At 62.6% G+C, this 15,770-nt stretch overlaps 4 protein-coding genes across 4 annotated transcripts; 1 reads left to right on the top strand and 3 right to left on the bottom strand.

Annotated features, from left to right (window-relative positions):
* Positions 1 to 102: 102 nt before the first annotated feature.
* Positions 103 to 9,051, top strand: RHTO_01942 (Armadillo-type fold domain containing protein; the record flags this gene model as incomplete). Its single annotated transcript, XM_016415621.1, has 8 exons — positions 103 to 626; positions 682 to 1,426; positions 1,488 to 3,003; positions 3,066 to 3,400; positions 3,463 to 7,215; positions 7,273 to 8,496; positions 8,555 to 8,708; positions 8,768 to 9,051. 8 exons carry the CDS (start codon positions 103 to 105, stop codon positions 9,049 to 9,051), a joined length of 8,535 nt encoding a protein of 2,844 aa, XP_016272191.1.
* Positions 9,052 to 9,175: 124 nt separating this feature from the next.
* On the bottom strand, positions 9,176 to 10,424 carry RHTO_01943 (C-terminal domain kinase, subunit gamma, CTK3; the record flags this gene model as incomplete). The annotated part of the gene is made up of 5 exons (XM_016415622.1): positions 9,176 to 9,637; positions 9,696 to 9,783; positions 9,851 to 9,936; positions 9,996 to 10,346; positions 10,410 to 10,424. 5 exons carry the CDS (start codon positions 10,422 to 10,424, stop codon positions 9,176 to 9,178), a joined length of 1,002 nt encoding a protein of 333 aa, XP_016272192.1.
* A 191-nt stretch (positions 10,425 to 10,615) lies between these two features.
* Positions 10,616 to 12,178, bottom strand: RHTO_01944 (putative glucose receptor Git3; the record flags this gene model as incomplete). Its single annotated transcript, XM_016415623.1, has 4 exons — positions 10,616 to 11,739; positions 11,803 to 11,879; positions 11,939 to 11,963; positions 12,022 to 12,178. The coding sequence occupies 4 exons, from the start codon at positions 12,176 to 12,178 to the stop codon at positions 10,616 to 10,618; spliced, it is 1,383 nt and encodes a 460-aa protein (XP_016272193.1).
* A 523-nt stretch (positions 12,179 to 12,701) lies between these two features.
* RHTO_01945 (phospholipid:diacylglycerol acyltransferase) lies at positions 12,702 to 15,740 on the bottom strand (the record flags this gene model as incomplete). The annotated part of the gene is made up of 15 exons (XM_016415624.1): positions 12,702 to 12,816; positions 12,889 to 12,905; positions 12,964 to 13,065; positions 13,120 to 13,388; positions 13,451 to 13,613; positions 13,668 to 13,812; positions 13,865 to 14,102; positions 14,161 to 14,252; positions 14,315 to 14,325; positions 14,384 to 14,510; positions 14,572 to 14,659; positions 14,719 to 14,752; positions 14,808 to 14,987; positions 15,042 to 15,294; positions 15,364 to 15,740. The coding sequence occupies 15 exons, from the start codon at positions 15,738 to 15,740 to the stop codon at positions 12,702 to 12,704; spliced, it is 2,211 nt and encodes a 736-aa protein (XP_016272194.1).
* Positions 15,741 to 15,770: the final 30 nt, after the last annotated feature.

Below are 15,770 nucleotides of genomic sequence, written 5' to 3' on the forward strand. Positions count from 1 at the left end.
GCACACACAGAGTCGCCCTCAAGCACCCATCTCTCCCCACCGTCCTCGCTTCATCAACTCACCGACACAGCGACACCCACACGCCACTCCAAGCCCCGCACGATGGGAAAGGGCAAGTCCATCAACGCGCGCAAGGCGCACTCCCCATCGAGCGGCTCGGGCGGCAGCAGCACCCTCCGTTCACTCCGCCATGCCGCCTCATCCACTTCCTCGCCCAAACCCGCACCGAAAGTCCGCTCGACCGCCTCGCTCACCGTAGCAGAGCGGATAGCGAAGAAGGCCGAGAAGCCGCTCGTCAAGGGCAGGTCGTTCCGCTTCGTCGCGCCCTCGGACCGCATCGCAAAGATGAAGGTCGACCTCGAGGGCGTGCGGGACAGGCGCGAGCAGCTCGAGGGAGAGGACGAGGCGCAGGAGGACGACATGCATACGCTGTTCGGGCACGCGCTTCAGCAGAGCGAGCTCATCGACCTCAGCTTGCCGTTCGGGAGGTTCTCGCGCAAGGTCGACAAGTGGAGCAGGAGTCTGCCGCTCGTCGTGCACTACAAGAAGGAGATTGTCGAGGCCGTATGCGAGGTGTTGTCGAGCGGGTCGAAGGACGTCGAGCTGTGTGGCGAGACTATCCTCGAGTGCGTCCAGCGAATCTTCCCCTCGCACGCCTGCTTCTAACTTTCTCGCACACAGCCTCCTCCCGCCTCTCATCACCGACCTCTCGCACCTCCTCCTCCCCTCCCTCCCTCTCCTCCTCACAACCCTAATCCGCCTAACCGCCCCCTCTCCCTTCCACGCCTCGAACCCCCGAATCCTCCAACGGACGTACGACGTCCTCGGTGCCTTGTTTCGCGATCTGGCGAGGGACGTCCTTGGGGCTGAGGAGGGCCAAGGCGGGTTGGGAGAGGTTTGGGAGGTCGTGAGGAGGGGATTGGGAGCGCCTGCGAGGACGGAGGATGCGGATGAGGAGGAGGACGTGCAGATGCAGGATGACGTCGAGGAGAAGGCAGATGGACCCGAGTCGGATGCCGAGTCATCGGCAGACGAGGAGGAAGAGGAAGAAGCGGAACCTGTCGCATCGACTTCCGCCCAGCCTCTCGACACGCCCGCCCAACCCGGCTCGAAATTGCACACCTCCCTCCCCTCCAACTTCCGCACGACCCCTCAAACCCGACGCCTGCTTAGCAACGCCTTCTCCTTCCTCGTCCGCAAGGCGAAACCCACCTCTGCCGACGAGGCGGGCTCACTCGATGCGTTATTGCGATTGATGGTGGGCGATGTCGCGCAGGTTGAGGAGACTGATGGAGGTGAGCGCGCGAATGGCGGAAGGGGCGCGAAGGGACGACGGAAGGGGAAGGGAAAGGGAAGGGGCCAAGAGGAGGGAAGCTCGAACGTCTTTGCTGAGGGCTTGACGTGGGTCATCATCGAGAGCTGCAGTGTGCGTACTGGTCTCCTCTTCCTCAGAGCAGCCGGAACCTGACGAACAGGTAACGATGCAGGCCGCGAACCACTTCTTCCACTCTCGCACGCCCTCGATTCTCCGGTCCCTCTTCTCCGCCATCCTCTCCCTCCCCTCGCTCGCGGAAGTCTCCCTACCGCGCGAGATTGTCTCGCACGCACTCGTCACCCTCTCTCAGCACGCCGAGAAGGTCGAGGCGCTCGAGCCTGTCGGCGAGGCGGCGATCAAGACGCTCGAGGCAGAGCTGAAGACGGCGACTTCAGGCGGCAAGGTTGCGTGGGAACGCTTGTTGGTCCCGTTGCAGGCCGTCACCTCGTTTGTCGGCGTGAAAGCTGGCGCACGCCTGCCTACCTCACTCAAGCCCCGCCTCTTCTCCTCCCTCGCTCCTCTCTCCCGCCTCATCGCCCACTCGCCCGCTCCGCCCTCCGCCTTCCTCCACCACACCAACGCCTACCTCTCGACTGTCCTCCCGCTCGGCGTCCTCTCCGACGTCCTCTCCTCCCCCGTCCGCTCAACCATCGATGCCCTCTTCTCCGCCGACCGCGACGCGAGCGTCTTTGCTGCCGCATGTGCGCTCGCGACGACCCTCGATGGGGTCGAGTGGCCCCTTTGGGACACGGCGCTCGGTGCGGCTGTCCTCACCGCGACGGCGCGCGAAGTCTCGTCCTCGTCGTCGCCAAACGGCAAGAGCAAGACGGACGGCTCGGCTTTTGATGAGGTCGTTGCGAGCAAGAAGGAGAACAGTCTTGTGCTTCTCGCGCGTCTCGCCGAGTCCGGGCGGCTGAGGGCGCTCGTCGAGAAAGGCGGCACGCATGTGGTCGCTTGGGAGAAGAGTATTGGTGAGCTGGCGGAGCTGACGATTAGGGGATGGAAGGAGGCGTTCGAGGCGGACAGGAACGTCGACGAGGAGAAGACGCACGAGTTGCTTGACGTCCTCGCGATTGTGCCCTTCATTCCCTCTCGACGCAACGACCTACTCAACCTTCTCGCCGACCTCGCCACGGTCGTCGCGACAATGCCAGCTACCGAAGCTCGCGTCGCCTACCTCTCCGCCGCCGCCAGTCCCGCGCTCGTCCTCGGCTCGACCCTGTCCGCCTTCGAAGCGACCTCTTCCCGCCTCAAGTCGCCCTCTCCCGCTCTCCAAACTCTCACCGCATCGGTCGAGTCGATCATCGCCCACTTCGCCTGGCACCGCCGCGTCATGCACGGCCTCTCCTCCCTTTCCCTTGCACGCCTCGCATCGGCCCGCTCGCCCGAAGCGCGCAAAGCCATCTACGACGCGATCCTTCCGAACCTCCTCTCGGAAGACTCGGTCCTCCGCCGCTCGTCGCTCGAGATCGCTCAGACGCTGTACCCGGCGAACGAGGCGCCTGTCGCGGCGGACTTGATTGCCAAGTGCATCGAGGTTGAAGATATGCCGCTCACGGTGCAGGGCGCGAGGGAGAAGAGCATGAAGGTGCGCAAGCTGGGTATCGTCGCCAACTCGCAGCTCGGCAAGGAGGGCAGCACGGAGGAACTCGAGCCGGTCCTCGAGGTCGTCTTGCGGTACCTCACCGGTGCGTTGCTCCCGTTCCCTGAGCCGTCGCTCCAGTCGCTGACCAGTCCTTTCCACTCGCAGCCATGCTCAAGGTCAACTTCAAGCCGATCTGGCCCGAAGCGATCAGCGCCCTCGCCCTCCTGTCCTCCCGCTTCCCCGACGCAGTCTGGGCCATCTGCTCGCGCCAGCTCCTCGCTGCCGCAACACGCGGCTCCGATCTCTACGTCGCGCGCAAGCCTGAGTGGGCGCTCCATGCGGCTTCAACTGAAGGTGTGGGCGAGCTCGAGCTCATCTTTGAGGAACAGGCGCTGAGGGATTGGCATCTCGAGGACCGAAGAGCGAGGGTTCAGAAGGACGAGGCGCGGTTTGAGGGAGGTGTCGTAGCGGTCGCGTCGCGGGAAGAGGGCCTCGTCTCGGTGCGCTTTCTTCGTTCCTCCTGGTTCGTTCGCGCTCTCAGGACTGACGGCGACCGATACAGCTTCAAGTCACGCCCGAGCGCCTCGTCATTCACAGCTACGAAGCCCAGCTCCTCGCCCTCTTCTGCCAAATTCCCGATCTCGCCCAGCGACACAGCCGCGACTTTGTCGACGTCTTCCTCGGCTGCTTCCAGCGCGACGATGTCATCCCTGACAAGGCCGACGAGACGCCGCTGTACTTCAATGCGGACGAGACGGCCAAGGATCGCAAGGCTCGCCTGCTCGCATGGCTTGGCCTCTTCGCCAAGTTCAGCAACCCGAAGGCGCTTTACCGGGCGGCCGATCTCGACGCGCAGTTCCGCACTCTCCTCGCGTTTCCCGACGCCGACATCCAGAAGCTCGCGCTCGACTGCATCCTCCGATGGAAGATCCCCGCCGTCACAGCCAACGCCGACCGCCTCAAGAACCTCCTCGAGCCCACCAAGCTGCGCGACGAGCTTCTCGAGTTCGTCTCGACGACCGATGCAGGCGGACTTGAGCCCGCTCACCGCGCCGATGTCGTCCCCCTCTTCATTCGGATCTCGTACGGTCTCATGACCTCTCGTCTTGGTCGCGCCAGCGCGAGCTCAGGTCAGGGTCGTGCTGGACGACGAGCCGCTATCCTCGGTGCGCTGCGGACCTGCTCGGCGAAGGAGCTCGACACCCTCGTCGACCTCCTCCTCGGTCCGCTGCGCAAGTTGCTGGTCACCCCGCCTACCGAGCCTTTCCGCTTCGCCGAGCAGGCGCCGAACGTTCCGGGCAAGCGCCAACTCGGTTTCCTCGGCTTGCTCGCCGACGTCGTCAAGCACCTCGGCAAGGACATCGTTGGTCGCTGGCCTGACCTCATGGGCGCCGTGCTCAGCCTCCTTCATTTCGCCCAGAAGGGACTGGACGAGGATGCGCGAGCAGGCAAGGGCGATGCGGAGGAGACCAAGGCGGACGAGGAGGACGAGGACGAGACGGAGGACGAGGACGAGGTGACGCAGCTCGCGCCGCTCCGGCACATCCGCCAGACCGCCTTGAAGCGCTGGACCGACTTCTTCCGCCTCGAGGTGGACTTCGACTACCGGCCTTACGTCTCTGCCGCCTTCCCATCCATCATCTCGCCTCGGCTGCCGACACTCGCGGCGCAGAACGCTCAGGCGCCGTCGGCCCTTCTCGAGCTCTTTGTCGCCTGGAGCAAGCGCCGCGACCAGCTTCGCTTCCTCGTCGACTACGACGCCTCGCTCCTCCCCTCGCTCTACCACGTCCTCACTGTGCGCAACGTCAAGCCGACGGTCATTCTTCGCGTCTTCGACCTCGTTGCCAGCGTTGTCGAGTTCGCCGAGGAGGACGGGGGAAAGGCGAGCGACATCGGACAGCAGGTCCTTCAGCCGGGCGTCGACGTCCTCCTCGTTCAGCTCGGCGGTCTCATCGCCGTGACATCGTCGACGCTGGACGCCAAGGGCGAAGTCGCGCAGCGCCAGATCGCCCTCCTCTGCTCGCTCGCGCCGTATGTCCACTCGGAGGAGCAGTCGATCAACTTCCTCACCCTCGCGACGCCGCTCTTGCGCAAGACGAACAAGACGGTCCCGGAAAAAGTCAAGACCGACTTGCTCCGCATCGTCACCGCTCTTTACCCGATAGCGCAACCTCAGCCCGGCACTACGCTGTACGACAAGTGCTGCGAAGTCGTCGCGTCGCTCTTCGCCAGCTCCCGCAGCCGCAATGCCCGCCTTCAGCTCGTTGCCGCGCTGAACTCGATCGCCAGCGTCGACGAGTCGTATGTCCAGGTTGCGCAGCTCGTCGACGACCTCAACTCGTACTCGGTGAAGCGGTCGGAAGAGCCAGACTTCGACCGCCGTCTCGCCGCCTTCTCCCGCCTGAACGAGGAGCTCTACCGGACCCTCACGCCAGCGGACTGGACAGTCGTCATTCAGAATATGCTCTACTTTGTCCAGGACGCCGACGAGCTCTCGATCCGAAGCAACGCCAGCTACGCCATGCGAAGGTTCATCGAGATCGTCAACAGAGGATCCGGCGACGCCCTCCGCGTCCTGTTCATCCGCACCTTCCTTCCTGGACTTCGCAAGGTTCTCCGGTCAAAGGTCGAGCTCATCCGTGCCGAGGTCCTCGCTGTGCTGGGACATGCGGTGGAGAAGGTGGAGGGCGTGCCGGAGCTCGAGCAGCTCAAGGTCCTCCTCGTCGGCGGAGACCAGGAGGCCAATTTCTTCAACAACATCCTCCACATCCAGAACCACCGCCGCACCCGCGCACTCCGCCGTCTCGCCGACGCGGTCGAAGCGGGCGGCATCTCCAGCAAGACTATCGCCGACCTCTTCCTCCCTCTCCTCGACCACTTCGTCCTCGGCTCGGACGAGAAGAAGGATCCCGATCTGGTCAACGAGACCGTGCAGTGCCTCGCACGACTCGCGCAGCATCTCGCCTGGTCGGCCTACTCGAAGCTCGCTCTCCACTACCTCAAGCTCGCAAAGGCTGGCGGCGCGCCTCAGAAGGCTTGCGTCCGTACGCTCGTGGGCGTGCTCAAGGCGTTCCACTTCGATCTCGCAAGCGAGGCGAAAGCCCTCGAGTCGACGACCGGCCGTCTTGTCCCGCAGCTCATGTCGTACCTTGAGAAGCGGGACGACAGCGACCAGGAGATCCGCATCCCGGTCGCAGAGGGTATCGCCGCCGTCATTCAGCACATCCCTGGCGACTCGAAGCACGTCCAGGAGACGGGCCTGCTCATGGCGTTGGCGCAGTCGCTTCGCTCGCGGGATCAGCATGTCCGCGATCTCATCCGTGTCACGCTCGCCAACATCGCGACGGCTCAACGCGGCGACATTCTCGGTCGCATCGTCAAGGAGCTCCGCAAGGCGCTCATGCGCGGCCCGCAGCTGCACGTGCTGGCGTTCACCGTCCATGGCCTCCTTGTCCGGCTCGTCGAATCGCCCGAGAATGTCGACTTCGACGCGGCGCTTGACGAGGTTGTTCCCGTGCTCGAGGACGACGTCTTCGGCAACCCCAGCAAGGACCGCACGTCGCAAGAGTTCCGGGCCAAGACCAAGTTCCGCGAGGTCCGCTCGTTCAAATCGCTCGACTCCTTCCAGAGCCTTGCGCGTGTCGTGTCGCCCGGCAAGATCGCAGCGCTTCTCGCGCCCCTGCGCGGCATTTTGTCGACCACGGACTCGGCCAAGGCGATCAGGGACGTCGAGGAGGTCTTCAAGGCTCTCGCGATCGGTTTGACGGCAAACAACCAGCTCGATGCTATCGCGACACTCGACCTCTGCCACAGTCTTATCAGCCAGAACGCCGCTTTCCTCAAGGCTGTCAAGGTCGTCCGCAGGCACGGCAAGGCAGCGCCGGACTATCACGTACAGTTCGAGCGCGAGCGGGACGAGACCCGTGACTACTACGCCAAGAATGCCTACCGCTTCGTCTCGTTCGGTCTCGAGCTCTTCAACGCCGCCTTCCGCAAGTCCGTCTTCGACCTCGACTCGCCCGACGTACTCTCGCGGCTCGAGCCCCTCGTCAGCCTGGTCGGCAACTCGCTGTACTCCGATGACCCAGTCGTCCTCGCTCGGAGCATGCGCGCAACGGCCAGTCTCATCCGATGCCCGCTCTCGAGCACCGAGAAAGCGGCGCCCGTTCTCGTCAAGCAAATGCTCAGTGTCATCGAGCGCGCCGGCAGCACCGAATCCGAGCTCGCTCAATCGGCGCTCCGGACTCTGTCGACGGTACTGCGCGACTGCAAGACGGCGATGCTCTCGGAGAAGCAGCTGACCTCGCTGCTCGAGGTGAGCCCTCTCGTTCTTTCCTTACGCCACATAAGCTAACTGGCAAGCTTCCTGCAGCTCATCGGACCGGATCTCGAAGAAGCGGACCGTCAGGCCACGCTGTTCCAGGTCCTCCGCGCCGTGATGGCTCGAAAGTTCGTCGCGCCCGAGATCTACGACCTCATTAACAAGGTCGCCGAGATGCTCGTCACGAACCAGTCGGGTAACGTCCGCGAAGTCTGCCGCGCCATCTACCTCCAATTCCTCCTCGACTACCCGCAAGGTCGCGGTCGCCTCAAGGAGTCGCTCGCCTTCCTCGCCAAGAACCTCTCGTACACGTACGAGAGCGGTCGCCTGTCGGTCCTCGAACTGGTATCGGCCATCCTCAACAAGTTCGCCTCGCAGCTCGTCCAGGACTCGGCCGAGCTCTTCTTTGTCGCGCTCGTCATGGTCGTCGCGAACGACGACTCGACCAAGTGCCGCGAAATGGCTGCCGAGCTCCTCAAGCTGCTCTTCAGTCGTCTCGAGAAGGAGACGCGTGACGTCCTCTTCACGATGCTCCATTCGTGGGCCGGCAAGAAGGCGCAGCCGCAGCTAGCCAGGACGGCCATCCAGGTCTTCGGCATCGCGGTGGACGCCATGGGCGACGACGGACGGAGCGCAGCGCCGGCTATCGTTGACGTCCTCCTCGACGTGCTCACCGACTCGGAGGACCGGCTTGAGGAGGCAGAGACACGAGGCGGCGACGTGCTCGACCTCGAGGGCGACTGGCAACTGCCGTACCAAGCGTTGCAGGCGACCGCTCACGTCTACAAGGCGTTCCACGACCTTGTCTCGCCTGACACCAAGACGGTGCAGCCGCTATGGAAGGCGGTTCGTGGGCATCTGCTGTACCCTCATTTGTGGGTCCGCACTTCGGCAGCCCGCCTCCTCGGCAGCCTGTACGCCGCCAGTCAGGACGCACTCGCCTGCGATGACCTGCCCGAGCGTCATCCTCTCGCGACGAGCAACCTCTTCGACGCGGCGCAGAAGGCGTGCTTGCAGCTCAAGAGCCCTCTCCTCGACGACAACCTCGCCATGCAAATCGTCAAGAACCTATTCTTCGCCGCGAGATGCTTCGCTGCGCGCGACTTGCGCTCCGCAGGCGCACACGACGAAGATGGCGACGAGGAGGATCACGAGGAGGGCGATGCGTCGGAGGAGCAGCGCAAGGCCGACCTGCTCAAGTGGCTCTTCACGCGCTTGTCGTACCAAGCACGCCAAGCGCACATGCTCCGCCCGAGCGTCCACGACACCGATGCTGTGAGTTCTCAACGCGATACACCGTTCGTAGCACGCGCTGACTCTCGTTTCGCCGCAGGGCCAATGGTCTCGCCAACCCGCCTCGATCCTCCGCTGGTTCGCCGCGATGATCAGCTCGCTCGATGCCGGGGCTTTGCAGCGCTTCCTCATGCAGATGGCGGTGCCCATCTTCCGCATCTCGGAGGACACGGTTTTGAACGATCCGCAGATGGGTGCGTCCGGTCTCCCTTTCCTCCGCCAATACCATACTAACTCTACCATTGTCCCGCAGTCGAGCTGCAGACTCTCTCGCGCGAGGTGCAGGAGCTCTTGCAGCAGAAGATCGGCACGACGGCGTACGCTCAGGTCCACAACCAGATCAGGCAGCGTGCGGCGGCTCGCCGGAACGAGCGCAAACAGGCGACAGCGCTCAAGGCGATCAACGACCCTGTCGAGGACGCCAAGCGCAAGGCGAAGCGCGCCGAGCAGAAGAAGACACAGAAGAAGCGAAAGGCTGCGGCGATGGCGTCGCAGAAGGAGCGGTACGGAGTTGGCGCGAAGAGGAGGAGGGAGTGATTCTGTCGTTCCGAGTGTCGTTCGCATCCTCGCATGTTCTCTTTCCATTGCTAGAGCAAAGGTTGTTGTAGTTCTGAACGTTGCGTAATGTCACAACAAGATCCAGTCTGTTCTCGCGTCCCCGTCACGCAGCTTCAACGACGAAGCATCTCTGTCGTTCCCTCCGCAACTCATGGCGCTCATGCTGGTCCAGCGGCCACACCCTGCCCCGCTTCCACGGCCGCGACGCGTCCGCCATTTCCGAGTCGCCCTCCTCGCCGCCCTGCACAGCTCGTCGCTCCTCCTCATTCGCCTCCCACAGCTGCTCGAACTCATTCTCGAGCGCGAGTTCCGGACCCCGTGTTGCGGCAGCGGGTGTGGCCTTTTCGGCGGCGGCCGCTGCGATCGAAGATTTCCGGGCGTGCGAGCTTTTCGGTTTCGCGGAGGATGTCGGGTCGAAGGGGGATGCTGGTGAGATGGGTGAAGGCTTCTGCGAGGAAGTGGCGGCGGAAGAGGCGGCGGCAGCGGGAATCGAGGAGGACAAGGGGAGCGAGAAGATGGTTGAAGGGACCGGGAGGACCCAGATGCGCTCCTTCAGACGCTTGTGCTGTAAGACAAATACAGTGAGCCGCATTACTCAAGCTGAAAGCGCGCAGCACACGCACCCGCTCCCTATCGTCTTCGATCCGCCGCAAGATGTCGTTCTTCGAGAAATTGGCGAGAGCAGAGGAGTCCGCCGAGGCGTCATGCAAGCTGAGGGGCCGGATCATCTCGTCAGCCTTCGAGTAATCTGTTTCTGTAAAGTGTGAAGTACACGCACGCTGTCTTGCGGTTCTCCAGCTCCTCCGTGACCTGCTCGAGCACCTCCGCATCCAGCAACCGTCGAGTCTTCCATGAGCGCAGGACCTGTAGGAGCATCTGTCAGCAAGATGTGCTTGAGAGAATACGGACAGAGCGGAGCGCACCTGCTGTACGCTCATCCAGTTGAGGATGCCCTCCCTCGTCTCGGGGACGACATGCCCGACCACCTTGCCCAGGTCTCGCTCGACGAGCACCCTGTAGCTTCCCAGCCCTACTGCGCTCGCTTCTGCGCCCCGACTGACGCCCTTTGGCCCCTCCTTGTCCAGCAGTGCATCGAGGAGGTACAGCAGGTTGACGCGAGCGTTGAGATTGGCGTGAGCGATCTCGTCGACGTAGCAGTCCCAGATGTCGTCGGAGCACTTGGCGGCGTGTTTGAGCGCGAACGAGGCGACCTTGGAGATGGACAGGACCGACGACGTGAGTTTCGAGACGAGCGAGATGAACTCCATCCGGACCTGTTGCGGATGTGCGAGCGCCGGTCAGCCGTGCTCAGTGACGCTCGTGAGAGCTGTGCACACCTCGAACGGGTCCATGGCGGGCAAGCGGCAGTCAAGCAGTGGACCGACAACGGTCAACCTTGGGAGCGAGGCAACTTCACAAGGTCAACTCTCAAGAGGTCGCCTTGTTGTAGTGAATGCGATGCGAATAGTTGCGTATGTGCGTCTAGAGTATAAGCTATGGGAACAACAGGAGAGTCGGTCGTCTACTCTCCCCTTTCCCTCGACTATACCGTCGCCCGACCTTGCCCAGTCCCTGTGCCGCCAGAGCCTCCTCCTTGCGCTCTTCGTGTCCACGCGCGAAACGCCAACTGGACGACGACGTACAGGACGCCGTCGACGAGACCTTGCGAGAAGATCAAGTAGCGCGATGTCCACGCAAGGCCTGCTGACGGAATCTGCTTCGTCGCGAGTTGCTGAATGAGGCGAGCAATGGAAACGGCGACGAGACAGGAGTAGGCGAGGGGGTAGAGCGCCATGAGGAGGGAGAGTCGCTTGTTCAGCTGTCGGGGCGAGAGCGGACGGTACGCTGCTCGTTCGGGCGTCGCATTGCCTGAGGCAGACTGCTGTGCGGAGAAGGCGTGGCTCGAGAAGCGCTTGAAGCGCGGTATGGAGGGAGAAGCGACATCTTTCGGCGGATGTAGGTCGGCGTCGTGGAGCGCTTCGTCGAGGTCGACTTGGGTGACGGACGAAGGCTGCCGCACTTCGCGGCAAGGCAAGTGGACGTCGGAGCGATGAGGAGGAGGAGGGGAAGAAGAGTTGTCGAGTTTGGGAAAGGGTTGCGACGGAGGTGCGGCGTCGTCGAAAGGTTGCGAGAAGGCAACAGGAGAGCCGGGTATTGGCGCCAGGGGCCGGTGTGCCGGCTTCTCCGCTGTTCGCACGCCTCCATCCTCCATCTCGCTTTGCCGCCGATTCCATACCGGCAATCTCCCCCGCAAGCTCGACAGTGACATTCGCTTCGGCGCCGGCGCGTCATGCTCCTGCCCTTCCTCGTCGTTGGTCGACATGTCGAGCAGCTTCATGTTGCGCCGGCGGAAGAAGATGAAGAGGGCGACGTAGAGGCAGATGACGGCGGCGAGGGTTGCGGCGCGAGGAACGAACAGGACGAGGTTGCCCGCCTGCGTACCGGGCTTCATGAAGCACACCCCCGCAGCGTCCGCCATGTCGTAGACGGCCGTCGTCGCGATAGCCGGAGTAAGGCCGATGACCAAGACGCCGGCTGTTATCGCTGAGAAAGCGAGACGGTGTTCGAGCAGAGTCGTGAGGCGAGAGAAAGGGTGTGCGAGCGTCGTGTAGGTCACCAAGGCGATGACGAGGGTCCAGCAAGCGTTGCACAGAACGCATGCTTGGTCTGGCAGAGAGCGTGTCAGCGAGTCCCTCCTTGGGAAGTTGGTAGGTGAAGCGGTCGACGAACAGACGAAGGCGGACCCCAGGCAGCTGCTCGAGTTCGTCTTGTACGGGTGGCCGGACAGCTCGAGGACATTGCCGGACCTGCGCGAGAGCAAGCGTTGGCGGGTGTACTTTCGGTGGATAGCGAGAACCGAACAAACAAGGTAGTAACGGCTTGGACGAAGTCTGCACGAAGAGCGATGTCAGACTGGCTTGAACGTCACGGTCGACGAATACAACTCACCCGTGATCCCCAGGCCCAGGATGAGCTTGACACGCAAGTGCTGTCGCTGCGGCGTCAGGACGAAGCCAGAGATGATGGCCAGTGCTCCGGCCGCCGACAAGGCGGAAAAAACGACTGAAACGATATTCTGCCAGCTGTCTGCGGACAGGGCGGGCATCGTAGCAGCGCCGATGCCAGCCCTCTGATAAGTGCGAGTGGTGAAGGAGAGCAAGCGCGAGTCGAAGAAGCGAGGCGCGCCATCTCCGCAGGGTTGGCTCGGACTCCGCGCCGCCTTCCTCTCCCGGTCTTCCCTGCAGATCCCGACGACCATCTGCCCGCCGCCGATCAGCGCTGCTCATGAATGCCGTCGAAACCCAGAGCGTCGAACAAAGGCCATTCTTCGAGAGAGGAAGCCAGGCGGCGGCACATCTCCACTTGCGGCCGCCTCCTCGAACCGACCAGCTGCTCCGTGGAGAGCGGCTGCCTTCGCACAGCTGGCGATCGGATGCGCGTAGTCGCAGAAAGGTGATCGAGCGCAGAGAACGAAGGATTCGCGATGCCGGCGACGAAGGCGAACGAGCTGGAAGGACCATCTGCCGCTCAGCCTTTGTCGTCTGCAATCAACCGAAAGCGGGAAACAACAGTATTACGACCTCTACACGGGAAAGGGGAGAAAGTCTGGGCAATGCGCACAGGGTGGGTCAGCCCTCCCACCTGATCTTGCGCGCAATGTCCTGAATCCGCGAATGGTACTGGTCCTTGACGCGTTCGCCTTGGCCAGCAGCAATGTCGAGGATCGCGTCGTTCAGTTCGGATCTGTCGGAGTCACGAGAAGCGGGTCAGTAAGTAGCCTTGTCTGGCGGAGGGACCGCGACGAGGAGGACACACGATCCGAGGATGTCGACCTGCGGCAAAGAGGGTTAGCTGACAAGCAGGAAACGGGTGTTGAGGTGTGGAGCTCACATGGTCTGCGGTCGTTGGTCCACCTCGTGGATCGAAAGCGAGCGGAGCATGCAAGATCTCGTGCGTAACGACCTTGATGCCCGCCGGATTGTACAGAGGTCGCTACGAGGGGCGTTCGTCAGTTTCCGCTCATAGATTACGTGGAATGCGACGCACCTTCCAGCCCTCGATGCACATGCTGCCCAGGCTGAGCAAGCTGACCGTCCCGTCGCCGTCGTTGAAGACGACTCCGCTCCTGACCTTCGGCACGCTCTTCTCGTCCATGGTCACGCTGCCATCGATCCAAACGCGTCGCTGAAGCGGCAGGTCGAGCGGCGGGCGCGGCGTCGAGTCGGTGCAGTTTGGCTCGAGACAAACAGGTTCAGGGCTGGATGCGCCGGAGTCCGTGAGGTTGACGGTTGGCGTCTCGTCGTGCTCGTAGCCGCCTACAAACAGGCCGCTGCAGACGTCAGTAACGCTCGCTGGCGGCGCTGAGGACGAGCCGCACCCTGCTGGTAGAAGTACGCCCGCTCCGTCTCTTTGCCGACGCCGTACAAGCAGTAGATGGTCATCGACGGCGCCTTCGGCAGCTGCACCTCGAGCGGATTGCTCCATTTCGAGTGGTCGTCGTTGTTCTTGACGAGCTGCTCCTCGTCGCGCTCGAAGCCGAACTGTCGCGGGCAGGTCAGTTGTCTCCGCTCGGGGATGCCCAGCAGCGCGCGCACCGAGAAATTACTCGCCAGCATCTGCTGGTAAGACGGCGGGACCTTCTCCAGAAGAAAGCTTGTTGCGTCGTTGAGTGTAAGGTTCGGGTGGACGGCGTCTTCCGTCACTTCCGACGTATTCGAGTAATTCTCAGGCCGGAAGTAGCTGCGTGAAAGGGTGTCAGCCGGTGCTTGAGATGTTTGAGACGGCGACGCACTAGAGCTTTCCGCCCGTGATTGTCGACTCGTCCATGTCGTCCGGCGCCTGTTGCTCATCGCCCCAGACGTCATTTCCGCCCTTCAGCATCATGCTCGCCGCTCCGGCCCACGAGCGGAACAGCTTGGCGCGTTCGGAGCGGGAGAAAAAGCGTTCGAGGAGGTAAATGACGGCGGGAGAGAGCGTAACCGTGTCGCGCATCTCGCCCGAGAGGAGGGCGGCCATAGCTTTCGGAACGCCTGAGAGGGCGGTCAAGTTCAGTAAGCAAATCGCTCGTGGACTGGGGACGGTGCGCACCGAGCATCGTGCCGGCGACATTGACCCAGTCCGAGACGTGCCGCTCAACCCAGTCTGGTCCGCCGTTGCCGTACTTCGGCGACTCGACCCACCTGTACACGTCCGCAATCGTCAGTCGAATTGTCCGTGAAGCTGAATGGCGAGGCAAGCTTACTTGAAGAACCACTGTGAAGGAGGACAGAGTCAGCTTATCTGCGAGCGATATCAAGAGAACACGACGCACGAGAAGAACCGAAGAGCCCATGCTGTGCGAGACGAGAACCGTCTTCTGACCGCTGATGGCGAGATTGAACTCTATCGAAGCCTTGAGCCGAGAGAAGTAGCGATCTCGCACTTCGAGGTTGTAGAACCTGTGGGGGAAGCGGCGTCAGCGATGCAGTCACCGGCTCAACGACGGCATGTACGACCCACGCAAGTCGCCAATCGTAAGATGCGAGAGACAGGTCGTTGTGGTCATAGTCCAGAACCGCCAGATTCTCGATGACCTTCTGCCAGATCCCTGCGAGGAGCGAAGGCTTCAGCACAGTGGGCGAAGCAGTCAAGAAGCGGAGAACCTACAGTACCCAGGCATGAAAGCGGAGGCGGCGTCGAGCTGGAGAAGGACGCAATCAGCGAGGGGCGCGAACTGGAGAACGAGTTCGACTCACACCCTGAGCAGCTCGTATCTTATACCCATCCTGATCCAAGCCAGTGAATGGATCAAGGCTGATCGCCTTGACCCACGCCTCCTTGTTCTTGATAACGGCGCGGATCATCGAGGTTCCCGCCCAGACCTTCGAACGGAAGAAGGGTGCGGCGTCTGGCTTGGTTGACCACGACTCGAGACCCTATCCGCAACTCGTCAGTCTACGGGGCGTGTGTGAGAGGTAGAGCGAACGCACCGACGAGATGATGCCCGGCACCAGAATGACCGCATGCTTCTTCTTCAACCCTCGCGCAGCCGCGTCTCGCCCGACGTCAAAGTTGTTCACTCGGCTGTTTAGCCATTCTCGACCTGGCGCCAGGAGTTCAGTGACGTTGAGAGCGGAAAGGGAAGGCATGTCGGCGAGGATTGACTGAAGATCCCAGGATGAGAAGGCATCGAGGTCGAGATTGGCGAGAGAGGCGAGTGGGTCGCCCTCGGTGAACATCCAGCTACGCAAGGGAACGAATGAGCCGTCAGCATGGACGCGCTTCCAGCGGCAACAGCGAAAGAGAACGCACCCTGCGCAGAGACCGAGCAATCCTCCCAAGAAGAACCAGCCTCTCCGCCGCTTTGTCCACGTCTTCTTCGGCTCGAAGGGTGCCTCGTGCAAGGCGGCGAGGAACGAATCGCTCAGGTCGAGCTGGTCGTAGGGCGTCCTTGGAAAGTCGAGAGAAACCCTGCCCGTCTTCTCGTCCAGAATGACCTTCGGGTCTTCCACCTTGCCATCCCCCTTCTTCAGCCTCCGCTTGAACAGCGGGACCTCCCTCACTGGCGCTTTGTCAACATCGGGCGAGTCAGGTCGAGAGGGAGCGGGCGAGGAATCGTCGGTATCGAGCTGGTTGGCGGGCGCTGAGGCGTTGCGCTTTGGCTGGTTGCGCCGTCGCACTGTGCTCATTCTTTCTCAGCCAGCAGCAGTCCAGCCAAG

The sequence above is a fragment of the Rhodotorula toruloides genome (genome assembly GCF_000320785.1).
Source record: "Rhodotorula toruloides NP11 unplaced genomic scaffold Scaffold16, whole genome shotgun sequence".
Taxonomy (NCBI): domain Eukaryota; kingdom Fungi; phylum Basidiomycota; class Microbotryomycetes; order Sporidiobolales; family Sporidiobolaceae; genus Rhodotorula; species Rhodotorula toruloides.